Genomic DNA, 27,243 nt, shown 5'->3' with positions numbered 1-27,243 from the left:
GAGAAATCATGCCCGGCTGAGGTATAGAACACGGGATATCTTGAATAGTTCATCAGTCTCTGCCTAGTAGAACACGAAGATAGAGAGTCGGGGAGGGTTCGGTAGAGTTTCTAGGACGATGATGTATATTCCGAACTAGCCTGGATTGCACCCTAGAATACCCCGCCTCGGTCTCTGTTGTGAAAGCGGACGCCTTCGTATCGTAGAATGAGACGCAATTGGTGAAGCAAAGATGATAGCTTTACGCGTACACGGCTTTCATAACAGCTTGTCTAGACCAGACGATCCGGCCGAGACTTGAAGAACCACATCCGAGGCGACATCTCGGAATCCCGTTGGCTTGTTCGTGGACCGAGTCGGTCACTTTCGCAAGCCGCGGCAGACGCAACCTTGAGACGATCCATGATGAGATGCGTTGTATGCATGTTGCATGCTGCATATAGGTAGTCAGGCACCTTGCCGCATTGAGGTGATGTCGAGGTGGAGTTGGGCGTCCATTTCTCAGCTCGCGGTGTGTTGTCTTGTCACGAGTTGAAGTTGGCGGTCAGCGCCTGAGGTGTCTCATCACACCCGGAGAATTAACGGGAGGTGCAGGTACTCCGTACCTCTTCGTACCTGACTTAGAACGCAAGTCAATTGGACCCACTTGTCGGATGCGGCGCGAGCTTCGCCTATTTCTTTAGCGAGCGCGTTTTTAGTGCTCACCTTCTCAAATTTCCAGCGGTGATTCACCTTGATTCACTGAGAAACCGCAGTCACTCGCCGTGGTGTTGACTCATCATTGGGCACGGACCCCAGTTGCACCCCAAAAATGAGTCCAACGACCCCGCCACGCCCGCCACCGCTGATAAGATAAAAAATTCGAAAATCCCGGGCGACGATGGAGGGGCAGAGGGGTACTCAACATCCATGTTCTAAGCACCTGCTTCTACCTTGAACAGCCTCTTGTCAACACCAAGACACCGATCTACAAGTCACATCACGAGCGCCGCCAATCCAAAGGAGAAGCGCTCAATATGGCTTCCAACGAATCTCCCGCTGCTCCCCATGAGCCCCCCTATACATACCGCCCCAACCAGGGCTACGAACAGACCGAAGACATCCCCGCCGAGCTGAGAACCGTGCCCCACGATGCCGCAGGCCAGGAAGAAGACGACGACGACTTGGAGGACGTCTTTGGCGAGGATGAAGAGATCGACGACGAGGACTGGACTGCCGACTCTGGCGATCTGACGAAGTCCTACAACCGCCAGCGCATGTTCAACAGCAACGACAACGCCGTCCCGCGTTCCAACGTCCAGAGACCGACCGCCAATACCAAGTCGAGCGTCGACGACCAGATCACAGCACTCTCCAAGCATGCTGCCAAGATCAGATTGGATAGTGTCAAGGATACCGATGAGAAGAGTAAGGACAAGGCGGATCGCGCGACAAGTGAGCAGGTTCTGGATCAGCGTACGCGCATGATCCTCCTGCAGATGATCAACCGCGGCATCGTCAGTGAGATCCACGGTGCCATTAGCACTGGAAAAGAGGCCAACGTCTACCACGCCATTCTGCACCCCGAGGGAGACGGTCCCAATGTTCAGCGCGCCATCAAGGTGTACAAGACTTCGATTCTCGTCTTCAAGGATCGCGAAAGATACATCGCTGGCGAGCACCGTTTCCAGAAGGGTTTCGACAAGAGCAGCAACAGAAAGATGGTCAAGCTGTGGGCTGAGAAGGAGTTCCGTAACCTGAGGAGAATACACGCTGCGGGTATCCCGTGCCCAGAACCCATCAGCTTGAAGCTGCACGTTCTGGCCATGGGTTTCCTCGGTGACAAGAAGGGATGGGCTTATCCCCGTCTGAGGGACGCCAACTTGACTGGTGACGACGTCGAAGAACAGTGGAGGGCACTGTACGTTCAGCTATTGGGCCTCATGCGTCGGATATATCAGATTTGCAGGCTCGTCCACGCCGATTTGAGCGAGTACAACATCCTGTACAATGCCGGAAAGCTGTACATCATTGATGTATCTCAGAGTGTTGAGCCCGATCACCCGCGGGCGTTGGAGTTTTTGCGCATGGATATCAAGAATGTTGGCGACTTCTTCAGGAGAAAGGGCGTCGATACGCTCAGCGACCGCAGCATCTTTGATTTCATCTCCGCGACGGACGGTCCTGTTGAGGAGCCTGCCCTGGGCGAGGCTATCGAGCAGCTTTACACTAACAGACCCGCGGACAACGAGGAGGCTGCTGCCGAGCAGGAGGTTGACAACGAGGTCTTCCGGAAACAGTACATTCCCCAGACCCTCGAGCAAGTCTACGACATTGAAAAGGATGCCGCCAAGATCGGGCAGGGTGATGGTGATAAGCTTGTCTACAAGAACCTTTTGGCCGATACTGTCGTCAAGGATGAAGAGAAGGAAGAGGAAGAGGAGGAAGAAACGTCAGAGGACGAGTCGGGCAGCGGAGCTTCTCTGGCCAGTGGCGAGGAGGACGATTCCAAATTTGACAAGGGCCGGCCTAGGGGGCGCAAGCACGAGGACAAGGAGGAGAAGAAGGCAAGTCCTATCGCGTGGTATACGAGAAGTAACGTGACTAACACAACATAGCAACACAAGCAAGCGGTCAAGGAGGCCAAGCGCGAGAAGCGCAAGGAGAAGATTCCCAAGAGCGTCAAGAAGAAGCTCGTCTCTGCGTCGTCAAGAAAGAAGCACTAAACTGCTGACTTGGGGACTAGAGCAAGCGAGCCGCATGGGCTCCAGCGAGGATAGGTCTGGCGGCGGAGGAAACATTCATGTGTACGCAATCGGGTGATGAAGACTCGATCGGCCACGGACGGGTGGGATGCCGTGTTTTGGCCCTTACGCCGTAACCGCTCCTTGCCCGTCATCACTGGCTCTAAAATGCCCTTGGAGGTTTCACACACCTCGAGGGTATCATGATGATCAAGGAGAGCTCTGACGGTTGCTAGCATTCTGCGGCGGTGTTGGAACTTAGGAATGGAAGAGCATGGGCTGTTCAGGCCGAGCCCTTCCATCCGTGACAAAGTAGACCGAGCAGAGAATCAAAGGCATCTTCTTCGCCATTTCTTCCTTCGAATTTTGTGATGTCAACTCTGCCCCATCTTTGATATGTCTCTTTCCCGCGAGCTAAGGTAGGGCGGGTGCCTACCTGCCTCCTATGGTATTAAAGTACGTATCTGTGAAGGTGAGGGGGGCCCGAAGGTGAGGAAGGCGCGTATTCCCGTCTTCATGTACCTTACTCCTGCCTTCCACAATTTCACGTTAACAGAAGAAGGTTGAGGCATCCCCTTCTTGCCTCTTCTCACGGATCCTTAGGTCTCGCCTCTTTTCTCCCACAAATTCCTCCAACCCTCCACAGAATCACACACTTCGGACACTCTTTCATTCCCAACTCTGAGTCCATCATCACTCGTTTCTTGCACCTTCACTAAGACGTTGCCAATTTCCGACCTTTTCAAGGCGAAACTACCTCCACTCGTTACTCCCGACAACCGCGCAATATGTTGAAGCCTCTCCTCATCTTGCTGGTGGCTGTCATGGTCGCGGCTCAGGCCAACCATGTCATCTACGGCTTCGAGTATATCGGATGCGTCAGTGTCACCTCGGACAAGTTCGACGCCTTTGTCGACTTTGGTAAAGGCTACACCCCTGAGCAGTGCCAGTCTGCTTGCACCGGTCGCAACTACGCTGCTACTTTCCCCGAGTAAGTCATGTTCCTGGGCATATGCTTGGACATTCCCTACACTACCATCACGATTGTACTCTAATACTGATGTGGTGTTCCTCCGCAATAGTGGTTGTCGTTGTGGCAGCAGCATCCAGAGCTTCCCAGTCGTGAACGAGGCTCTCTGTAGCTACCCGTGCAACCGCAACACTGCGCTCGGCCAGTGTGGATTTTTCAACCCGCCAACTTGCAGCTATGCCAATGTGTACAAGGCTTGCAACGAGATGCCGCCCCCCTCTGATCCGTCTCCTGCTGGCCCGGCCTCGACTGGTCCAGCTGGCAGTGATCCGGGTTCAGACATCACGTACTCCACGATCCGACTCCCTCCCATCACCCGTACCGTGAAACTGGCCACGAGATCTACCGTCATCATCCAGAGTGTCACGCCTGGCAGTGATGGTCTGACAACTTCCTGCACCGTGCTGTCGGGTACTCCCACTACTCTGGCGCCAGCATCTCCTTCAGCTCCCACAGTTGTCGTTCAGACGGTCGTCGTTCATATCCCGCCGAAGAGCACCCCTGGATTGCAGAGTTACGGCAGTGTCCAGTCAGATCCTCCTGTGGCTACCGCACCGCCGGCTGCGCCGATGACTGAGACGTACACCAACCCGTCCTCGCCATCTCAGACGACTCCCAGCGACCCCGGTGTCACCAGTCTGACCCCGTACGACGACCCTCCCGTGGCCGTTCCTCCTCCCGGCAATGTCACTGTTCCCGTCGCTACATCGACTCCCGATGGACCGATGTTCCAGACTCTCATCCTGACGGACGACCCTCCTGCTGCCACCGCGACACCCACTCCAGCCGTCGTGACTCAAAGCCCAGCGCAGCGGCTCACAGTTTCGGGCATTGGCATCGTCGTTGGGGTTCTGATCACGATGGGTTTCTAATCACTTACCGCTCATGTATGAGCATGTACAAGAAAGAGACAACGAGAAAACAAAGGTGGACGGGCGAGAATGTTACTTGCTTGGAAGATTTTTGGAGGCTCTGAGGCCTGATAATCACCGACAGCCATTAGTTCAGGGGCGTGATGCTGGGGAAAGTTGCTAGCATAGTCTCAGGCTCTTGTCATGACGCGAACATTAAGAGAATCATCTGTCTTATTCCCGAGGCTGACTCGCCAGTGATATTTTGACAAAGTTGAGGTTGAGCCCTCAAAGATGCGACGCCAATCCGGGTTGCCTTAGCGATTGATTTATTCCAGAGTTGCCTTCATGGCTGAATCCTCTCACACGCATCTGCGTTCTTGACTTGAGGCCGCTTGCGGTTGCTTCAGTGGCCGGATTCAGGGGTACAGTTCGAACACTGTGAGGAAGCCACCTGTGGTCCGCCTAGTTGCTCTTTCCCTCCTGGCTTTCACACTGTGTAAGAGACCCACCTGAGACTGGGACCTGATGAAAAATACGTACCGAATACCGCCTTATCGCCAAATTCAGGGCAGTCGCACCGCTCCGGGACCTTCTCGGAGTCATGCCCGGCGTCCAGATGGTTCATTTAGGCGGTACTTCAAGTCTGCAAGACCACCTGCTGCCTTACCTTCGCGGTCTCCTTACTCCTGCAACATCTCTCGCTCTCTTAACTTCCACAAGTACAGCAGATAGTCGGGCAAACTGATCAAGTTCTACGCCGCCATCTGCTCTGCCATTACGGCGCCCAGCAGCCATGTCGGAACTACCCCTCCAAGTACCAACCCTGGGTCGCGACACATTACCGCGGGCCATGCCGCGCGACGCGCCTCTTACCGCTCCGGATGCGGACGCAGTCCCGGCCACGTCGATCAAGGGAGACGACCGAGCCGAAGCAACTCCCGACGCCGAGGCCGTCGCCGGGTATCAGATTTCCCTGCCCATTCGGACACGGCAGCCGTCCAGGGAAGCGAAGAAGCGTGCGGATGGCTCTGCGGGGCCGTTCTTTGAGGTCCTCTCATCCGACCTCCGCTACCAGATTTACCAGCTGGCTTTTGGCCGCAAGATTCTACACCTCTACTTACTGTATCGCCGCAGCCTCCAGCCAGATGTGAGATGGAGGAAAGGCCATCAGCCTGTGCCGGCTTGGTATCCCCATTCACCGAGCGTGTCGCCTATGGATCCGCCTTTTGCCGATGCGAGTATGACACCGCAGTGGTACTGGTGGAGCTGCGTGTGCGGCCCCGAGGACCGGAAGCTCGAGACCAAACTGTCTGATCAGTGTCCTAGAGGGTTCTACCAGACGTGTGGTCCTAAGGAGACATACCTGGGTATACTCCCGTGGCTGCTGACATGCCGAAGAGCGTGAGTTTGTTCTCCGCGCCTGGGCGAGTTCATCGTGACGCAAAGAGATTAGGCCAACAGCGGTTGTGTCACATCAGATGACCAATACTGACTGAATTACAGCTACGAAGAGACGATACAGGTCTTGTACGCGAGCAACACATTCAAGTTCGAGCAGAGGCTTGAGGCTATGTATTTTCCGTACGCCATCGCTACGCCGCAGCTCAATTGGATCACATCGCTAGAAATACGCATACCGGACCGTGATGAGTCCCTTGTCGACAAATCGTTAGACAAGTCCCCGCGGCCAGCACCTGGAGCACCCACAATCACTGAGCTTCGCGCACTGAGCCCCCGAGATCAGTATCTGAACATCATCAAAAGCATCGCGCCAAATTTTCCTGCCCTCCGTCGGTTACACATTTCTTTTGAGGGCTCCGTTCGTAGGGTCCCGGTTCCTCGACCAAATGTGACAACACTCCTCATCTCCACTCTCGGTGAGGTGGACACGGATGAGCTTGAGTCTCTTATCTTGGGACCCATTGACGCGATGCCAGTCGAGATCGAGAAGCAGGTTCTGTTTTATCAATCACTCTATACCGCACTTCTTTCAGCAGAGAGCCAAAAGAGCGAGGGCGAGGTCAAAGAAGTGGAATACCTGCGGAGCGACGGACGCCCTGGATGGACCAAGTTCTGGCGGTCATTAGAATCAGCAGAGGGGAGCAAGACGGGATACTGGGTTTGCAAGCATGGCTGAAAAGCCGAGACCGAAGGTTGACAGCCTGAAAGGCAGGCTTGTCTCGGTTCATGTATAGGCCCCGTCACACGTCACGGTTCGTCTAAGGCTCGCCTCGTTCGGCCGGCGCATCACATTATACCAAGGCATTTTCAAGTTCCAAACAGACGTCTGTCAAGTTAGTTCACTTCTCTGATCACGCAGAGCTGTCCTGGAAGCAAGCTTTCTACTTCGCAAGTGCTGACGCTTTGCGGAGGTATCGGAAGTGGGGAAGGCGAGGGCACCGCGGCCGAGCTGTGCGCCGTGCAGAGGCTGTCCTTCATGCTCCTGTGCTTCTCCCCCTCATCCGATACCCATGTTCTCCCCTTCCGCGCCAGCGTTTTGTAAAGTAACCCTCCTTCTTTCTCGGAGTTTGTAGGGATGGTTCATGCAATCTTCCTGCTGCTTGCTTGCTACTTATTGTAGCAGGAGAAGAAACCAAAAAGTCAGCTCTCCAAACGCTATGACGGCACGATGGTCTCCAACAAAACGTTTCCATTGTCTGTGAGCACATGTCTCCTGTTTCTTCTCGGTGGAGTGACCTTACTGGGGTTGAGAGCTCTCTGCTGTTATATAACACGAGAGCTGTCGCACGTTTTGATGTCTGCGGCACGAACATATGCACGCTCGGTTGTGGCTTCTTTTCGTCTGCAGCTCAGCTCATCTTCGGTCTTTGGGAATCTTGAGATCACCGGCGCCCAAAGACACTCAGGATTCATAGCGAAGACTAACCGAACGAGACGAAATACCCGCGAGAAACATCGGGTTGAGCTGCGGGAACAACTGACAGACGCGGGACTAAATTAGTGACCGCGGGAGACGAATTTACCGCCAACGAAACGAAACGGAACGAAACAAAACGTGCCGTGCCGCCATGCATTCGCCAATGTCAAGTCTCGACCATTGGTGGTGGCGCTTCCTAGAGAACCACGTCTACCGCATCCCACCACCGCCGAAGCGCAAGCGCACGAAGCCGATGCAGGTTCTCTGCGTCGGTCCGCCGCGCAGCGCTACCGAGTCCCTGCAGCAGGCCCTACTCGCGCTCGGGTACGATCATACCTATCACGGCTGGGATATCGTCTACGACGACCCGCCGATTCCTGCTACGGGATGGGTGAAGCTTGCTCGGAAGAAGTGGTACGGCGGCGGCGGGTCATCCTCGCCGAAACGCAAAGGAGGAAAAGAGATTGATGACACATCATCAGAAGGCGACTGCCAGATTACGGCCGAGGAATTTGACGAGCTGCTGGGCCACTGCGTCGCGGTGACGGACGCGGCGGCGAGCTGCTTTGCGGCGGAGATGATCCGAGCATACCCTGAGGCCAAAGTTGTTCTCAACGTGCGGCGGGACCTTGACTCGTGGCACAAGAGCGCGGTCAAGACGTTGGTGCACGTGAACGAGAGCTGGAGCTTCTGGGTGTCGAGTCTGTTGGATCGTGAGGCGTTTTGGGCGTGGCACGTCTATGAGAGGTTCTTGTGGGCCTTGTTCTTCCGGGCGCCGGATGGGGACATGGCGAGAGCGATTAGGAGGAACGGCAAGTGGGTTTATCGTGGTGAGTGTTTTTCTTCTTCTCGTCTCGGCTACTGCTTTGATGTTGGCTCAATATTGCTTTTGGGGGGATCAAGCCTTTTTGTTTTTCTTTTTACTGCGTTCAAGCCTTTTCTATTCCTTTTTCCAAGCACAAGCCTCTTCAGCACGTGCGTCACTGGAGTCTGGTCTGGCGGCAGGAAAATCTCTCATGGGATGACGGGGACTAACGTCATGGAAACACGCATAGAACACTGCGATATGATCCGAGGCATGGTGCCCGCTGACCGCCTGCTCGAGTGGTCCGCCGATGAAGGATGGGAGCCCCTGTGCAAGTTTCTGGGTAAAGAGGTGCCCGATGTGCCGTTCCCGCACGCGAATGCCGCTGGGCCTGGGGGCGGGTGGAAGGCAAGGGAGGAGATGGCGATTAAGAGGTGGGTTGAGGGAGTATTGACGAATTTGATACTGTTAGGGATTTTCTTTGTGGGAGGGTGTGCTGTCTGGATCAAGTATGGAAGGTGAGGATGACATCCTATGCAAAGATTGTTGTTAGAGTAGGCTGGGTCGGACAGAGTACCTATCATGGTGCGGTCCTATAATGTGGATGGTGCGGAATAGGCTATCGAATGCCGGAGGTGGCTGTAGAATAGTTGCCCTTGAGGTCGTCACGGAATGAGAATAGCCATCGTAGTACGAGACACCAGGCCGTGCCTTAATCAGATGCTATCGTGACAACTTGTCTTGCAAAGTTCAAGTTCTCGAGAACGGCTCACATTCTTGTCCCTTGTCTGAGTAGACTTACTTGTCAACAACATTGCCGCGATATTGTGACACTCACCTCACGCTTATTCTGTCGCGGGTTGAGTACCTATGTACCCGCGGCCGGCCCTGTCTACTCAGTCGTACTATCACAGCTTGATCAAACTTGATCAAACTACAAGTTCCGAGTCGTTCCTGGGCCTAAATTGGACAACATTTGAGCCAACATCTTGCTTCATCCGTATCCGGTTGCTTTGTTGGACATGCGACGAGGTGGTAAATGAGATGGCTGTGGTATCAGTCATATCTGCGTTGAGGACCTAGTCGGAGATAGATTTGTTGGGACAGACGTTATCCAGACCATACATTATGCCGGCAAGGTTATTCTGACTCTGTTGTGAAGAGAAAAATGGTTTTGGCGAAGAACATCATGGGAATTTCGGCGGCTCCCATTGTGTGGCATATGGTTGATTTCTCTTGGCTTTATTGTTTGAAGGGGGCCGCAGTTTATGTCACGCTCGCTCCCATGGTCGATGATAATCTAGGAAAGCATGACGGCAACCTCAACGGTCTGATTGACTGAAAATGTTTGTGATTTGAACATATCGATGATAGCGTAGCCATCTCCGAAACGCCACCAAAGAGTTCCTCTTACACCTGCAAATCAATTCCGTCGAGGTAATGAGACGGCAAGTATCTCCGAAATGTCAGTACAATGTCTTTATTAGATCCTCCAGAGCCCGCGGCAACTAGTCCATCTTCAACTTCATGATCAAGCTATTCGATCTGAAAACTAAATGTCGCCTGCTTTGTTCACCTGTAAGAAATTACATTCCCGCAAGTCGCCTTTTAGAAATCGGAACCGATAATACCTTCACATGCATCTTACCACTTTCAGCAACATATTGGTTACCGAATCAACACATTCCGACAAGAGAAAGGATGGCAGCAGAGCATCTCAGTGATGCTCCCCTTCAAGTTGAGACAGCGTCGTCGGCCTCGGCCGCGACGTCAATGTCCACTCTTCCAACAGAAATCATCGAGAGGATTGCTCATTGCGTCGACGTTCGAGTAGTAGATGATATATACGCACTATCTCGAACGTGCAAAGGCTTTTATAATTGCTGCATCCCCATTTATCACAAAAGGGTGGTTGACAGACACCCTTATCTACTCCATTGGGCCACCGTACTCGGCAGACTGGATCTCATGAAGAGATTCCTCAAGGCGGGAGCAAACCAGAATGCAAAGATTCGCGATATTCAACCTGCCAGTCGACTGCTGTCCTATCCACCGTCTCTAATTAGTCCAGCGAACATCTTTAGGCGCTTCTTTTTCCAAGAATTTGATGAGATCTTCGTGACACGTTGCTACACGAAACCGGCTGCAAAAGTACACCGCCTCCGACGAGCAATGCCCGACGAGCTTTGTATGACACCGGTCAGTATCGCGGTCCATCAAGCCAACTACGAAGCCCTCACCTTACTATGCAACCACAAGCCCAACTGGAAAATACTACTCAATCCTGAACTTCTCGACGCAGAAGGAAGGACACGTGGGGTATATTGGCGTCTCTGCGACATGGCTCTTGACCACGACGACGAAAAGATGCTGCTGAGAGTCCTGCCGACAGCGCTAGCTATGAACTTGGGTTACCTTGCTCGATTTTACACGAGACTGACCCTGAAAAGTCTCATAGACCATGATTTCTTGAGGGTGGCGGCGTTCTTCCTTCGACACTTATCCTTCCACAACCACAACTACTACATGATCATTGACAATTATTTTTTCTTTGGCGCCGACGTCAATGTAAGATGGATGCACATGGACGGCCGCACCGCTCTCATGCATGCCTTCTCTCTGTCAATCGACGTGAAAAGACGGCCAGACTTCTTCGCGGATTGGGCTGCCTTGCTCGTTCTTCACGGGGCCAACGTTGACGACGACCGCGGCTTGGGGCACACGCTTCTCATAGAGGCCTGCTACATGGGCCTTTTCGACCAGGCGCGTGTCCTCCTCTCGGTCGGGGCTTCGCCAACTACGGCGTTCGTTGAAGCCGGCGTGCCTGTAATGGTCCAACAGCCTCTCTGGCAGGGTGGCGTATACCACATGAGGTGCAACGGCAACGGTCTTCAGATCCAGGACTTCACGCCCCTGGAGATCGCGTGTCTGCCGAGATTGCACGCCTTTTCATATGGGTTATTACGTTATTCGGCGAGAGGCAACGCCCAAGCAGAGGCGAGAGACCAGGCCTGGCACGCGTCGCGGTTGGCGTTCGTAAAGTCCATAGCACCGACTTTGACTGACACCTTTGGTCAGATGATCCTGCGGACGGCACTGTCTATCGCAGCTGAGGGCCGGGAGGTAGACGTTGTCCGCGCCCTGCTGGAGGCTGGTGCAGGCCTTACCGGTGGACGTTGGCTGTCCTTGGGCAGGATTGGACACTTGCCTCCACTTGTCGTTGCTCTGCGTACGTCGGAGGTCTTTAGGTACGAGCGCGGTGACGCCGAGAAGACGGCCAGACTGCTGCTCGAAAGCGGTGCGGATGTGAGGGATTTGGACGAGTTTTCGGACGCTCTGTGGAAATTTGATCAGATCTTCAGGATCACTGCCTCTGAGTACAAACGTCCGGAATGATAGCCAGATTTCTTGAAGTCTGGACGTCAGGAGATTTACTTGTAGCTCACCCAGTTTTGAATAGGAAGTGCGGAAACTTGCATAAGTAGTTTAGGCAGGTCGCTCGTTCATACAACGGCGTTGAGAGGTGTCTATAAGACGGAGCGTGAAGTATTTATTAGTACTAGATATCTAGTAGGCCGGAAATTTCAAAAAAGGACTTGGCCAAATGATACTATCCAGTTGAGGTCCCGCGCATGATCAATCTACCATCTCGTAGAAACATGGTTCACTATCCAACCTTGGGAATTTGGCCCTGTCTCAAGACTTTAAAATGGCTGCCCCCCACCTTTCGAAACTTGAGAATTTCTCTCTCGGCTTGAAGAGGAGTCTGGAGTTCCGGTGTAACGATGAAGCGCCTTAAGCTCTGGAACGGTACCCGCTCATCTTTAGACATTTCTTCCAGCTCGTCAAAAAGATCCAGTTGATCAATCCGATAAAGCTCCTGACCCACCGCATCGTACGTCCCTTCGAACCTCTTGTCGTCCAAGTCCGACAGCTTCACCTCTAATATCGTAATGTTAGGGAAGTGCTCTTGTAGAAGTCCAAACACAAGCCGCCAAGACACCTTCTCTCCTTTATCAGCATTCTCGGAAGGGGCGTAGCGTGCGTCGACCTTGACGTGGTGAATTCTATCGCACAGATCCTTCGGCATCGCCCACTCTTCGGATGCGTTCCATCGGCGAGTCGTCAGTACGGGCCCGGGGCTTCTGTGGTTGCCCGTCCAGCCGCGCTCAGCCTGCTTGGAACTATCCCAATCCAAGAGGATAGCGTCTTGAGCCGGGTTAAACGGTATAGAGAGCGGATCCGGTTCGCCAAAGAAGGTGATGGCCATCGCTCTTGTCTCGCGGCTGACGGCGTAGAGAGGTACTTGATGCCAGGATCTGTACGAGCGAAAGTGTGCTTGCGGGCCCCCTCTCCATTCTTGGTCCATTACTGAGAAGCCCTCCATGACGATCGGGGCCTGTGATGATAGCAAAATCTTGTCTCTGAGCTCTTTGGGTAGTTCCGTGAACAGGGGGAACGTAGGCGGTTCGGATATATCGACTTCCTTTCTTGACCTTTCGCCTTCGTCGTCTGGAGAGTCCACGACCATGCGGAAAGGTTGATAACCTCTAGGGAGGCGTTTTGGATGATAGGGGTGGCATCTCATATGCCTTCGGGCTTGCAAGATGAGGCTAGGCCATCTGTCGCGGTTGGTTGCATCTATAGGTATATCCAAGTCGGTCTTGATCCATGGTTCAACTTCGTCATACGCGCTCTCAGGAGTGTCATTGCTAGAAGGTTGCAACCCTTGTGAAGCCGCGTTGGACCAGATCGGTTGGAAGAGTCTTGCAAAGAATGATCTCGCCATTTCTTTCAATGGTAAGGTTGGATTGCTAGCGTAGATGTGGTGATGACTTTAGAGAATCCACGTTACGGTCCACGGACTTTCTTTCAGGTTTTCAATGATGCAAAGAACACGATTTCCCATGCAAAGAAACAATAAGCAGATGTTGACTTGCCCTCCTATGATGTATCTCGACACGTATGGTTCCCGAGTCAGTTCCAGGCAGTCGTTGAAGGCAAGGGGTCGATTACTAATCGACCGGCTCCCACCGAGTTTCAACGGTTATGGACCATATGACCATACGACAGGGATTCAAAACATGAAAATATGTAGCACGCCCCAAGTTATAACGCTTGCTGTCACAAAAGGGAACTTGCAGCCATGCGGGTTTGCGGATATGATATAAGATCGGCTCCAAAGACTCTACACGTAAGATCGTGGCTAAGAACAACTGAAAGACTCGATATTAGTGACCGGGTGTTGATTCTGGGACTTCGCGTTTTGAAGCATCAGCATTTTGTCACTGTCTTACTTGCACGAGTCTGTCGAGTGACTGATCCAGCTGGAGACTTATCGTGAAAAGTTTTCAAGATTTGTTGCTCCAGAGCTGACTGGTAAGTCTGTGGGCGACACAGCGCTGGAAGGTCACTTATAAAGAACTCAAGATGCAAAAATGGGCTGTCTGTCGCATTATGTAGGACCACTGATCTTGAATTCGCAACCTTTCTAGGGCCCCATCACTCGTCAATACTTCCACCACTAGATCATGTACACTTCAGACGCTGCTCATACCAGTCTTCAGAGGGTTTACCCTATAGAATCTTTGATCGTGATTTATTCGTAGACGTTTATTCCGAGAGGTAGCTTGGCTGCGGCGAGGACCTGAGGGCACAAGGCGGGCTCCACCCAATTACAGGTGCCTGCTTTCGCGGTGGTGCTTTAGGAGTGTCCACATTATTTAATGCAGTCAAGCATGCGATCAAGTGGACCGAGCTTGTGAAGAGAATATGAGCCATGCCAGTAGGAACATTGCATTGAGGATGTATTACATTCGAACCAACCACTGCTCAAAGGCAGCCAAACCTGCAAGATCTGTTTGGACGATTGATGGTGTTAGTGTCACAAGCAGGGTTGGGAGTGTGAAGCAGGTTCGACCAGTGGAAGCCTCTCGTCACGATCGTATGGGGAGACGAAAGAGAATTGGACAAAATGTTCTGGCTCCACATGATAGTCCACACCGTCTAGAGATTTCATGGACAATCGCCCGAATGGCTCAGTGGTAAAGCGTCTCACTAGTATCTTCGTCGACTTCAGGATTATTTCAGTCTTGAGGCGATCGTTTCCGACATGAGAAGATCGCCAGTTCGATTCTGGCTTTGGGCAACTTCCCTTTTGTCATTTGCGGCAATCTATTTGCAGCTCACCCATGATGTTGTGTTGCTGTCAAAAAAGCAGATTTTGATGTTGCTATGTCGATGCACAGCCACATGTACTTTTCCCTGCTAGTGTGGCTAGACGTAGATTTTGCCGTTCATAACTTAATATAAAGTCCTACCCCTGGTCACCGGGTCGCGTGTTGCACCAATCAACGCCTGAATTAGATATTAGGGGTCATCAATGAAGAGATCTCATCAAACCGTGAATTCAGAACGCAGTGTCTCACAACCTCCTTTTTACACCGCCATCACTTCGTCCTGATTTCTTGACAAACGTGCCGCTCGCACTCTTCCTCTCTCGCGCTTAAATCAATCACTTAGTCAATAGGTAGCCGGTGGAAAAGCCCACATCACCAGCTGGTTGTCGTAGGGTCGGCAGATTCGGCCATGACGAACCTGCATAACCTCCCTCCGGAGGTCAAGATATTCATTGTCAATGAATTGGCGCGGCAAGAGACCCTTTTCCCAGGAGAAGATCCCATCGGCTACGAATATGCCGACGCTCAGCTTGCTGCACTTGCGGCGCTAGCCCGGACGAACAAATTCTTCAATGTCGTCGCAACGCCATTGCTGTACGAGAACGGCGTGCGCCGCCATCCATATCTGTTATGCTGGGCAACCGACATCTCTCACGTGGGAATCATGAGAAAGGTGCTGCGCACTAGTCTGGCAAATCCTAATGTTGCAATGATTCGATTTCAAGCCGAGTATAGTCCATGGGACCCAAAGGCTGAATCGTCAAAAGAGCTCTTTTGGCGATTTTATCGACGTGACGGGCATCGTTTCCAAGACCAGGCAATGTACCAGGGACGACCAAGTCGGAGGCATACTATAACGGACGAGATGTTGGCCCCCGGTGACCTCGAAGCTGAAACAGACGAGGAGTTGGCAGACTTACAGGGGTTCTTATGGGGAGGGATCGAATCCGATAACGATTGGAGCTCCTCGTCTGATAACTATTCTTCGTCTGATGACGATTCAGCGTCTGATGGTGAGGAATCGGGGAGCGAAGAAGAAGTCGAGGGTGAGGAAGTTGCGCATGTTGTTGCAGATGACGGTCTGGCGCCGGTAGCCTCCTCCGCTGACAATTCCGCCGATGACAATTCTTTCGAAGACGGCTCTTCAGAAGACGCTTCGGTCGCTGATGACTTCTCGGAGGGCGAAGACGTTGGAAGTGAAGACGGCCCCGATATGGCTGCGGCTCCTGAACCTGTGGCATCGTTCCCTCCATTTCCTCTGCCGGATGTTGCTGAATACGACTCAGACTCAGACTCGACCGACCCCGGCAGGCGCGAGATCGACGTTAGTCACGTCATGCACGAAGGGTATCTCGGTTGTCCGGAACACGACGACGAGGACATGGACAATATCGACATCCTGGGCATGTATTGGATGCCTGTTCATATGGCTGCCAGAATGGGCAACATGGAAGCTCTTGAGCTGCTTTTGGAATATGGCGCACTTGTGAATGTGTCTTCACAAGGCTTCTGTCGCAGCGAGTGCCACCAAGTGCCGGGACCGGCTTTATACTGGGACCACTATACGGTGGGATATCCTGCGTGGACCCCACTGCATATTGCCTTGTGCCACGGACAGATTGATGTGGCTAAACGGATGATGGTGCATTGTGAACACCTTCAGGAACGACTTCTCAACAATTCAGCAACAACAGAACCATGGCAGGTGCTCCCTAGATTCATTTCCGCCATTCGCCACGGCCACATGGACCTTGCAGAGTGGTGTTTGCAGCAAGGGTCGGGGAGAGATGCTGTCAATGCTAAGCAACCAGGCCTCAAAGGTGCGACGTTGCTCTGGAGGGCATTCTGGGAGGCGACTGATGCGAAGAACTTTGAGGCGGCTCTGAAGGTGTTGCTGCGCAATGGAGCCGATATCAACCACGATCTCGGAAAGGGGCATACCATCTTGATGGAGGCATGCCTCTATGGACTTTTCGACGAAGCCATTGCTCTCATCAAAGCTGGGGCCAAGGTCGACATCACTTTTGATGAGTTCAACAGACGTACCCTAGTCGGATTGTCATATCATGAGAGGAGCATCCGCATGCCCTTCGGAGTGAGGAAATGCGGCTTGCTCGAAATTTGCTGCGGTCCTACGCCCGTTATACGAAGGCCTGATGAATTTGCGCGTCCGACCATGGATTCACGACTTCCATGGCCTAGGAGACGCGGTCCCGATTGGAAGACAGATTCCTCAGCGCAACGTGAAGTCATCCGTCTTCTACTAGACTCACCAGCGCGAGCGGTCGGAAAGCGAGACCCGATACAGATCGCATGCTACTCGCACAATGTCACGACACTGTCGACGCTACTTGAACTGGGCATGGATGCCGCCGCCGCTAGCACCGACAACCTAACGCCACTTGAGTGTGCGACCCTCACGTCTCGCTGGTTCAAGAGCAGGGAATGGTTCGATTCGTACTCGGAATGCATAGATTTGCTGCGCCAGCATCTCATCAAACGTCCGAAAGGCAATGATAGCTCCAGGTGCAACCAAGCTCTACAAAACGTGATGAGCAGCGGTATTCTCGACCTCAACACGGACTATAGTCGTCGTATTTGGGTTGCTTTGGTGGGCCTCGTCACACATGGACTTGCCGATGGAAACAGTCAGGACGACCAACGTTTCAATCTCATGACAAGACTATTCTCTCATGGGTTCGATATGTATCAGCTCGCACTGCGACTTTTAAAACACGGCGTCAAGGCACCGACGAGGAAAGAGTGGTACGCCATCTGGGGAAATATGAACATCAGGGTTCAAGCGGCACGAATCCATCCCCGCGACAGCTTCGGCAGCAGCGAAGAAGCTTACAGGTTCTGTAAGGCGATGGATCCGAAGGAAAGTTTCCTGAAGGATCCCTTCTTCCTCGCTGTTGCAATGGCTGCTAAAGAACAGAGCCTCGTGGACGCATTAGTCAAGCATGGCCAATATAAATCAGTGTGGATCTCATACCCATCGTGGGTCGGCTCACCGGAGACCCCATACGTCCCGGAAGCGGAATTGACGTTCCTCAGACAATTCGAAGATTTCGAACCGCCCAAATCAGTTGAGGCTATCGATGATGGCAGCGACATTGAATGCGAGTCGGACACCGAGAGTTGCTTGTGTGCTGGTACCCACAAACCCGATTGTTACTTTTCTCCAAACCCCAAAACTAGGAATTGTCTCATGTTTCTCAGTTTGAGACATGCAGGATGGTCACTTTTCCATCTTGCCATTCGGTTCCGTCAATACGGTGCCATCAAGATGCTCGTCGAACAAGCCGCGAATATAGTACACGAAACGACGGGCAACGGTTGGAGTGCGGGTTACATCATGTGCGTCAAGGAATGGTTCGATAAGAAGATTGTCAAATTCCTCCTCGCCCATGGAGTAGATCCGCATGTTGGAAGAAGTGGAAGATGGGCGTCGCCTTTGGAGTATGCTCGTGAAAAAGGCTCAGACCCCCGTGCAGTCAGACTGATGCTGGAGGCATATCCTATTGCAGAGAACCAGGCCACAAAATAGCATACAGCCCTCCACCGCCTTATATAAGAATCAATGGATCCAGACAGTCTCTTCAGGAACGTGAAACTGGACCAGATGTTGCCAGGCTTTGTGTGTTCTGATGCTGCAATTAATACGGTTGTCACCTTGAACGATGGTAACACACCTCTCGGCAATTCGTTGACCCTCACCCTCAATATCTAAGTAAATGGCGAGCTTCACAGGCATTATGCGAGGTGCTTCGAAACGATACTTTCTGGACTCAATGAGCGTTGATCTTGGCGACACTCCTACACTTCTTGTTCAGACTGCGAGCGTGGCCGATTATGGTACATCTCTGTTTCTGGTGAAGGCTGGAGCAAATCCCAACGTCATCTTTCGGAAGGCTTCATCGGATGGCTGCTTGAGACACTTCTCCACATGGAATTGCGCCGATACAGGCCATCCTCAGTTCTGGCTGTGCAAGTTCCTTGGCAATGGTAATCGATCCGGGCAATTCATGCACGAAAGTGGACTGGAGCTCGATGGGTTGAGACCCATCGATATACTGTGCCTCCCATACTTCCACAAAACACCAATATATCATAGTCAAACATCCGGATTTAAGCTGAAGAAATACTTTAACAACTTGATCGACATACACCACATGTCAAAACTCATGAAGGTCTTAGTGTAGACCACGCGAAGCATCTCATTCAACCCACTCCGCAGTTACATCACAGTTGTCTGCTCTCAACTCGACCTCCTGGAACTCTTGCATTCCCAAGGTTTTCACACCAACACTTTGACCACTTCAGGTAGAAGCATATTGTTCTTTGCTGTCGATTCATGGGCAAGCAAGCGAGAGAAGGACCCGCTCTTCTCTGGCCCTGTGTGGGCTATCAAGCGCGAGGTCGATCTGGCACTGACAGACATAATGGGATTACTAGCCAAGCATACAAAAAAGCAAGGGTTCAGTCTTGCTGGTAGTGGTTCGGCCATTCTGCGCATCTGCAGGATCCTATATGATCCTGAGACCTCTCCATCTCGCCCGGTGATACCTCGTGCTTTGGATGTCAGGCCGCGTGATCACCCAGTACGTGAGCCAACAGAAAGTGAGCGACTTGATGAGGAATACTCGCTCCTCGAGAGACTGGTCCAATGTGGATTGGACATCAGCCCTCGAGATGGGAAACGACGAACGCCATTGATGATAGCCTTCGAGAAAAATCGACTCGCTACTTGCAGGATTCTCATCAGGCTCGGCGCCAAGCTCAGTCGCCCGGGAAACAAGCAACACCACAGAAGAGTGGCTTGGAGAGACGACTTGGAGTATGTTTGGATGCAAATGCTGAATAAGAAGACATGGGACGGCCAGGCATTCCATACTGAGACCATTTTCGACCTCTTGTCTAGCGAGGACCTTGACCCGGAGAAGCGCCTCCTCCGGGACGCCTTCTATCAAGACGCAGCTCCAGCCGCCGGTAGAGACGATGTCGTGGAATGGCTGGAGAAGCGAGTTCTGGAGTATGGCATGGAGAATGATGAGTGGATTGATCAAATCTGAAGAAACATGAAACGATTGGAGAAAGGAGGCTACAAGATGCACTTGATGAGGTGACGGTTGTGTCTTTGCAAGATGTGAAATTCTATGAGGAGAAGAGCTGAGATAGGAAGAGAGTGTCCCATTATCAGATAGAAGGTATCCAGACATTCCCGAAAGCCTCGAAGTTCTGCGTGTAAGTAACCGCTTGGCTCTACATAGTTTCCCGCGTCCAGGTCTGTCGGTGAAAAGCCTCTTGTGAATCATGCGGACGTTTCGCCTGAAATCTTGGAGAGCTTTGGGACGGGTGCGCCTATTTCATTCGACGACCTCAATGCTCGGCGTGCTAGGTTACGACCAAGAGCATGGCGTGGAAGTCGTCAATCTGCTTGAAGAGTCTCATGGTATCAAGGGCCATTCTGATCATGATATTGCTTCGGGTTTGTAGAGCATCCGCATACTGAAGTACCTTTAACAGAACATGGGGTGGGGAAACGTGTCCAAGAGTCACCCGCGCTTGCGACCCTTGCCTACGCTTACACTTATACACTGGAGCTGGAATAGATATTCCAGTCTACATTAAAGTGAATGCCTCGTAGCATCAAAATCTAGCGAGCGGCTGGCGTTGCTACATATTATCCATTGAGTAGAACGTGCTTCGGCAAACGGCTCTCCATCTCTGCCGCCCACCTTAACGCCAAACCTGGCGACTCTATGGATACTTGCGGATGCCTTGCAGAAGCGACTTAACAGGCGAAACTGCGGCGGAGGGACCTGACAAAACGATGGAGAGACGAGATAGGCACCCGCAGAGGAGACCATGGACGAGCGGGAAGGAGATACTTTACAGATCATCTTGGGCAGTAAGATGTAGAGCAATGTCTGAAAGTGGAACCCAATGTCGTCTGCAGATTCAGCCAGCCACGAGCATGCATGCAGGCTTATAAGTGGACGCCGAGCATCGTAGATCTAACCAGGTTCGAAGTCGACCCCTGGGGAGCTGGTTAATCGTGGTAAGGATGAGGCTGGCCTGAGTATGGGAGTAGTAAGCGGGGTAATCACCCGACGGTACGGCAGACTACAAGAGGCACTCCGCCAAAACACCTTTTGCCAATAGACCTACGGTAAGTATACAATCAAATACATTAACGTATTATATTTATAAATAAATAAAATTATTAATCTTATATAATATAATAAGTAATTTTATATTATTAAAAGTACTATAAGTTATGTAAGGGTGGTTAAGTAGTTAATAAGTAGTTAAAGTAGGGCGCCCGGGTTTATACTTTTTTATTAATTTTTATTACTAATCCTTTTTTTTTTTTTTTATTTAACTTAATATTTTTTAGAGAGGTAAGTAACCTACTTATACCCCTTAATTACTTATATATAATTATATTATATTATATAATATTGTTATATATTATTTTTTTTTATTATTTTTATTTTATTTATAGTATAATTATTTAATTATATACGCAATTATAAATATAAATATTTATAATTTATTAATTAAAAATATTAATTAGTTACTTTATATAATTAGGTATAGTTACGTAAATTAATTACGTAATTTATAATATTATTTTTAAATTAGTAATTATAGATTTAATTAAGCTAAGTATATATAATTATAAATATAATTACGTATACTTATCTTATTTAAAATTTAATATTTTTAAAATTACTTATAATAATTACTTAAGTATATATACTAATAATTTATATAGGACCTAATAATTCTTTATATTCTTATATATTATATATATTATAATAATAGCTAAATACGATATTCTAGCTACTATTTATAATAAAGAATTACTAAAAGCTCTTATATATTAGCTTAAAAAATACTAACGACTTTATATTTATAAAAATAACTATTTATTTTTAAGAATATATATATCCTTATATAATAACTTTTAATTATATAGTTTTTATATTATTTATAAGCTCTTTATTTAATTTTTTAGTTACGTTTTATAAGCTTATTAATTTTAATACTATTAAAATAAGTTATATATTATCTTATAGTTCTTTATAACGTTTTATTAACTCGTATATTCTAACCTATTTATTAGATTAAACTTAATTTAAAGATTATTAAAAAAATTATATTATACCCTAGATATAGGTATAAGTTACTCGTAATATATTAATACTATCTAAATTATAATATATAGAGTTATATAGTCCGCTATAACCTCGTATACTTATTATAAAAGAGTAAAAGTATTTTTATTAACTATATAATATTACCTAGTAAAGGTTATAATAATTATAACTATATTAATAATATTTATAAATATTTACTAATTATTAGTACTATTACTATATATATATTATCTTATATTTCTTAATATTTATTTATAATAAGCTAATTAAGTATACTAGCCCGTATAATACTTATTAAAGTTACTAAGCGTTCGTATATTATTAAGTAATATAATAAGAGAGTTATTAATACTTTAATAAAATTTCTTAGTAATATCCCTACTAAATACTTTTATATAATAATAAAGGCCCTTAAGAACGTTTAATATAGTCTCCCTAACAAAGGGCGCTCTAGTAAAAGGGGTAAAACTACAGCCTAGTTAAGTAGTTATATAACTAAGACGTATTATATAAAATAAAACTATAATTAAAAATAATATAAAAAGTAATACGGAAATAAAAATAAGTAATATAAAACGTATATTTTTATAATTATTCCTCCTTATAAAGAGGGATATAGTTAAGCCGTTTAAATATATAAGGGTTACGTATTATATATAATTATTATAAAATAATTAAGGGAATATTATAAATACCTGTATAAAAATAACCGTCTTAGTTATATTTAAAACTAATATTTTCTTTATCTTAACTTTTTTTATTTATATATTCTAACCTTAAAACTCTATAATATACTCTTTATAATATACTTTATTTATTATTATTTAATAAGTTTAGATAAGTACTAATCCTTTACTTTTAATTTTAAAAACTTACGTTAACTATAGCTAAGCGTTTAGGATAATTTTAAATTTAAGGGTAGTTATTTTAGCTAGGTACTAAGTAGAGGTTTAATAATAATTATTTTATTAACTTTCTTTTTAAGCTAGCGAGCTCGTTTATAAACTTAGTTTTAGTAATAGTTCCTTTATATAATCGTTTTTAAACTTTTTATAATAATAATAAGTTAGTTTTAAATATAATTATTAAAAATAATAAGCTTATTATAAGTCCTTTAGTAAAGGATAGTTATTATACTCGCGCTATGTACTACGTAAATAATATTTTTTAAATTTTAGTTATAATATATAAAATAATAGCCTTTACGTCTTAGTATTACTAATTATATTAATTACGTCTTAAAAATAGTTATTTTATATACGTTATTAATTATATTAAATTCGAGCTTACTAAAACGGATTTTAAGCTTAGTAATCTTAATAATATAATCCTTAATATAGTAATAAAAGTACTTAATTATTATAACGGATGCTTTATTTTTATTAATATACTCGATTTTATAAAATATAAATAAATTAAAGCGTTTTAGTACTATAAAAATATTTATAATAATATTATTAATATAGTTCTTATTACTTACGTAAATATTACTAAAAATTAATACGTAAGAGGGGTACTCGCTCTAAGTTTTTTATTTTTATATTTTATAAATTTTAATATAGGCCTCGGTAACTTTATAATATATTATATTAAAAATAAGAGCTTATTTATTATTAAAGCCTATTTTAGCTTATTTATAATAAGCTTTAATTTATATATAAACTTTAGTTTAAAAGTAAGATTTAATACGTTCTTAAACTTATATTTAATGCGCTTTAAAACTTTATTATAAATATTTATAACCTCGGGGTTTTTATAAGTATTATTAAAAATTATAAAGTTTTTTTAGGTAGGGTATATAATAACTCTTTATAAATAATACTTATAGAAAAGAACGCGTCCTAAATATCTCTTTACTTTTTTATAAATATTAACAAATTTAAAAAGTTATTATAATTTTAGTAATTACGCTCGTTATTATTATAAATTTTAAAAATTATTTTTATATTAATAAATTTATTTTCGTTATTAAGGTATTCTTAGAGCTACTAAAAGACCTCTTTTTAATATATTTAATAATTTTAAGTTTATATATAATAGTTTTAGCAGGTCCTTTATAAACTAAAAGAGCTCTCTTTTATTAAAAAGAAAAATTAGGATATAATTTTAATTTTATTATCGTTTTTATAGCGCAGAACGGGGCATTACTAACTATTAATAATATTATAATACTCTATAATAGTACTATTATTATTTATAATTTTATAAAGAATAATATAATTATCGAAAAGATAATAATTACGGTTTTAATATAAAAACCTCGCTTATAATATTTATATATAAAATATATTTATCGAGCTTAATATTAGAATTATTAAAAGTTTATATAGAGGGCTATATATAATCTTATTAAAACTATTAAAACTACTATTACTAAAGTTATTAATATTAGAGGCCTACGTAGCTAAAGATTACGAGTTCGTTACTATTTATTTATTTATAAATAATAAGAGGCGTTTTAAGTTTATTAGTACTGAGCTTAGGGAATCTTTTAATTATAAAAGGAGTAGGTTAATATATTATAGGATTAAGTATATTAATAATAAATTAGTTACGTATTTTAAGTCTTATTTATTTTAAGTTTTATATAAGAGTAAAGTAATATAATAAGTATTCGTAGCTCGTAAATAATATAAAATTTATTATAATTAATAAGAGCGCGTAATTTAATAAAGAGCTACGTAATAAATTAGGATAATTAATAAGGGAGGGCTAGCTAGTTGTTACGAATAATTTATTTAAATTATTATAAAAGGGTATACCGCGTTATTATAAATAAAAAAATTAAAAGCTATAAGTAGTTAAGTAAGTAAGTAAGTATAAATATAAGTAGTAAGAATACGTAAATATAAATACTAAAACTAGTAATATAAGAACGGTAAGTGCCCTAATAAGTACTTTTTTTTTATTTTACTAAGCTACGGTCCCTATAAATATAAGGAAAATTATAAAAGAATGTACTAAAAGGAAAATTATTTTTATTTATAAAAGAAATTAAAAGCCTTTATTAAATTAAAGCTAGGTCCTAGTGAGTATTTTATATTTTATAGTATATTAAAATTATTTATAAAGAGGTTAAAGTTCCGTAGCAAGTAAAAGAGGGTCCTTTTATTAATATTAAGGTTACGTAATTACGTTAAGTAGCTTTTACCCTTTTATAATATTCTCTTTTTAATTAAGAAAGTTTATAGCTTTAAATTCCTTAATAAGGTTACTAGCGTTTAGTAAAAGATTTTTATATAGTTTTTATATATTATAAGTTAAGGTCTAACCTACTTATTTAATAAAATATTCGATTAATAAGTATTTTCTTTATTATATAACCTTATACTACGTAAGCTTTTTAATTTTATATTTATTAGCGCCGTTAATAACTATAAGATTAGATAATAATTAGATTTTTTAAATAGGTCTTAGTCCTAAAGTACTTTTTAAAACTACGTATTAAAAATTATAAGGTATATATTTTATTAAAATAAAAGTTTAATTCGTAAATAAGCAGGTTAATTATATAAATTACGTAAAAAGGCTTAGTTCGTTTAGAGGACTATTTTTTTAAGTTTACTTAAAAGTAGTATCCGTTACTTAGCTTTAAAAATACTTTATTTTTTTATAAAATATTATATTTTAATACTTATTATTATACTACTATTTTTAAATAGCTCTAGTAATATTAATAAGTACTATAGCTTTTATTAATAAATATCTTAAAGTATATTAACCGATTTTATTAATAATATTACGGTTTTAATATAGTTAAGTACTAAGTATAGTTTAAACCCGAGTATTAATTCGTTTAATAAGCGGCTAATTATAATTACTAGCGAATTATTAAATATATATTATAATACTAATAAAATATTAATTTATAATATTTTTAGGGAAGTAAAAATATAAAAACGAATTACGATTTTTATTATTTAATTATTCCGTTCGCTCTACTCGTCTATTTAAGGGTAATACGTAGTTAAAATAAATAGCTTAACCCTAACTACTTAAAATATTCCTTTTAAATTATAAAACGAATTTAGGTCCTTATTATTAATAATTTCTTATAATAGTCCTTAGTTATATAAAAGTAATACTTAGAGTAGTATTCTAGCCTAATAATATATTTTATATTATACGTTCTCTAATATAAATATTAGCTTTTTAAGAACTTATATATTATTATTATTAAAATATTAAGTATTTAAAAATCGGGTAGTGATTAAAAACTATACTCCATGGGTTTTTAATATATTAATAATAAAATTAATAATAATAGTATTATACAGGATACTAAGTAATATAATAAAAAACTCTTTATTAATAAGGTATAATATATTTAGTTCTTATAATATACTAAGTAGTATTATATATAGTTCGTTATAAAACGCTTTTTCCTATAAAATAAAATTATTATAGCTCTATAAAAGTTTTTATCCTTATATAAAAGTTCTTATTATAAGCAAAACGGATTACGTTTTATATAGTTAACTTTAGAATATATAACTTATAACTATTATTATTAATAATATAATAGAATAACTTATTATTATTTAAGTAAAGTACTATAGTAAGACTAGTTTATATACTCCTTAGTACTATTTTTATAATATTTTAAAACCGTAATAACTTACGTAAGTATATAATATTTTTATTTAAGTTACGTATTTATTATATAAAATCTCGGACCCTACGTAATTTTTATTATTTTAATAGCCTCAAATAATTTTATTAATAAGGTTTTAAAATACGATTATAACCGTTCTTACGGCCTATTTTAGTTATAGTCCTTTATTAACTATATACTACATAACTACGTTTAATACGTTTACGAATTTCTCGGGGCTAATATCCTCGAGCTCGTTTTAATATAAAAAGCGCTATATAAAATCCGTACTTAATATTAATAATCTAAATAAAGCGTTAAGGATAATATTAAGTTTTTTAAGTACGTAAATAATATAGAATTTAAATTATAAAAATAGTTTACTACGTTAGCAAGTTAAAAATTAGCTTTATTAAGGTTTATAATACGTAATAACGTATAAATAATAATACTTTTAATTATTACGTAATTAATAAAAATATTAATCTCATAGTAATTAGACTATATAAGTTTCTAAGCTTTTTATTATCTAAATTATTATTACTACTTTTACTTTTGTAACCTGAACCGCTTTTATTATTATAATTACTTAAAAAAATATTACGGGCTTAACGTACTTTTATATAAGGTCCTTATTAAGTATTTATATACCGTCCTATTTAACGTCTAGTTAAAAATTATTAACCTAAATCTTAAAAAGTACGTATTAATTTTAAAAATAATAGCCTTTTAAGTTATAATAAAACTATTTTATTTATATATAGAGTAAATATTATAGCGAGTTTTATACTTTTATTTTTTAAAATAAGTTCGAACGCTTTTTTATAATAATTTTTATTTAATAAGTACGTACTTACCCGTCCTTAAGCTACCCTTAAGTTTAGAAATTAATATTAAGCTAAGTTTTTTTATTAAGAGGGTATATAATTATATTATATTATAATATACCCGTATAGAGCTAGCTTATTATTCTAAAATATATTTTAAAATTTTTAAAAGTCCGTAAGAATA

The 27,243-nt window shown here is 44.2% G+C and overlaps 7 protein-coding genes across 7 annotated transcripts; 6 read left to right on the top strand and 1 right to left on the bottom strand.

Annotated features, from left to right (window-relative positions):
* Positions 1 to 754: 754 nt before the first annotated feature.
* Positions 755 to 2,801, top strand: HER10_EVM0011665 (RIO1 family protein). The gene is made up of 2 exons (XM_035481089.1): positions 755 to 2,546; positions 2,598 to 2,801. The coding sequence occupies exons 1-2, from the start codon at positions 1,017 to 1,019 to the stop codon at positions 2,703 to 2,705; spliced, it is 1,638 nt and encodes a 545-aa protein (XP_035336601.1). The 5' UTR covers positions 755 to 1,016; the 3' UTR covers positions 2,706 to 2,801.
* A 500-nt stretch (positions 2,802 to 3,301) lies between these two features.
* Positions 3,302 to 4,625, top strand: HER10_EVM0004290 (uncharacterized protein; the record flags this gene model as incomplete). Its single annotated transcript, XM_035473940.1, has 2 exons — positions 3,302 to 3,714; positions 3,806 to 4,625. The coding sequence occupies exons 1-2, from the start codon at positions 3,512 to 3,514 to the stop codon at positions 4,623 to 4,625; spliced, it is 1,023 nt and encodes a 340-aa protein (XP_035335925.1). The 5' UTR covers positions 3,302 to 3,511.
* Positions 4,626 to 5,302: 677 nt separating this feature from the next.
* On the top strand, positions 5,303 to 7,010 carry HER10_EVM0002438 (uncharacterized protein). The gene is made up of 2 exons (XM_035472149.1): positions 5,303 to 6,008; positions 6,111 to 7,010. Exons 1-2 carry the CDS (start codon positions 5,401 to 5,403, stop codon positions 6,742 to 6,744), a joined length of 1,242 nt encoding a protein of 413 aa, XP_035335746.1. The 5' UTR covers positions 5,303 to 5,400; the 3' UTR covers positions 6,745 to 7,010.
* An 87-nt stretch (positions 7,011 to 7,097) lies between these two features.
* Positions 7,098 to 8,901, top strand: HER10_EVM0010420 (uncharacterized protein). The gene is made up of 2 exons (XM_035479880.1): positions 7,098 to 8,315; positions 8,541 to 8,901. The coding sequence occupies exons 1-2, from the start codon at positions 7,637 to 7,639 to the stop codon at positions 8,810 to 8,812; spliced, it is 951 nt and encodes a 316-aa protein (XP_035336478.1). The 5' UTR covers positions 7,098 to 7,636; the 3' UTR covers positions 8,813 to 8,901.
* Positions 8,902 to 10,630: 1,729 nt separating this feature from the next.
* HER10_EVM0004034 (uncharacterized protein) lies at positions 10,631 to 11,686 on the top strand (the record flags this gene model as incomplete). Its single annotated transcript, XM_035473693.1, has 2 exons — positions 10,631 to 10,700; positions 10,749 to 11,686. 2 exons carry the CDS (start codon positions 10,631 to 10,633, stop codon positions 11,684 to 11,686), a joined length of 1,008 nt encoding a protein of 335 aa, XP_035335897.1.
* Positions 11,687 to 11,957: 271 nt separating this feature from the next.
* On the bottom strand, positions 11,958 to 13,079 carry HER10_EVM0008627 (uncharacterized protein; the record flags this gene model as incomplete). Its single annotated transcript, XM_035478142.1, has 1 exon — positions 11,958 to 13,079. One exon carries the CDS (start codon positions 13,077 to 13,079, stop codon positions 11,958 to 11,960), a length of 1,122 nt encoding a protein of 373 aa, XP_035336318.1.
* Positions 13,080 to 14,878: 1,799 nt separating this feature from the next.
* Positions 14,879 to 18,019, top strand: HER10_EVM0011933 (uncharacterized protein; the record flags this gene model as incomplete). The annotated part of the gene is made up of 1 exon (XM_035481343.1): positions 14,879 to 18,019. One exon carries the CDS (start codon positions 14,879 to 14,881, stop codon positions 18,017 to 18,019), a length of 3,141 nt encoding a protein of 1,046 aa, XP_035336623.1.
* Positions 18,020 to 27,243: the final 9,224 nt, after the last annotated feature.

This window comes from Colletotrichum scovillei (genome assembly GCF_011075155.1).
Source record: "Colletotrichum scovillei strain TJNH1 chromosome Unknown Contig00003, whole genome shotgun sequence".
NCBI classification, from domain to species: Eukaryota; Fungi; Ascomycota; class Sordariomycetes; order Glomerellales; family Glomerellaceae; genus Colletotrichum; species Colletotrichum scovillei.
Note: the sequence above shows the minus strand (reverse complement) of the source record. Positions and strands in the feature narration are given on the sequence as shown.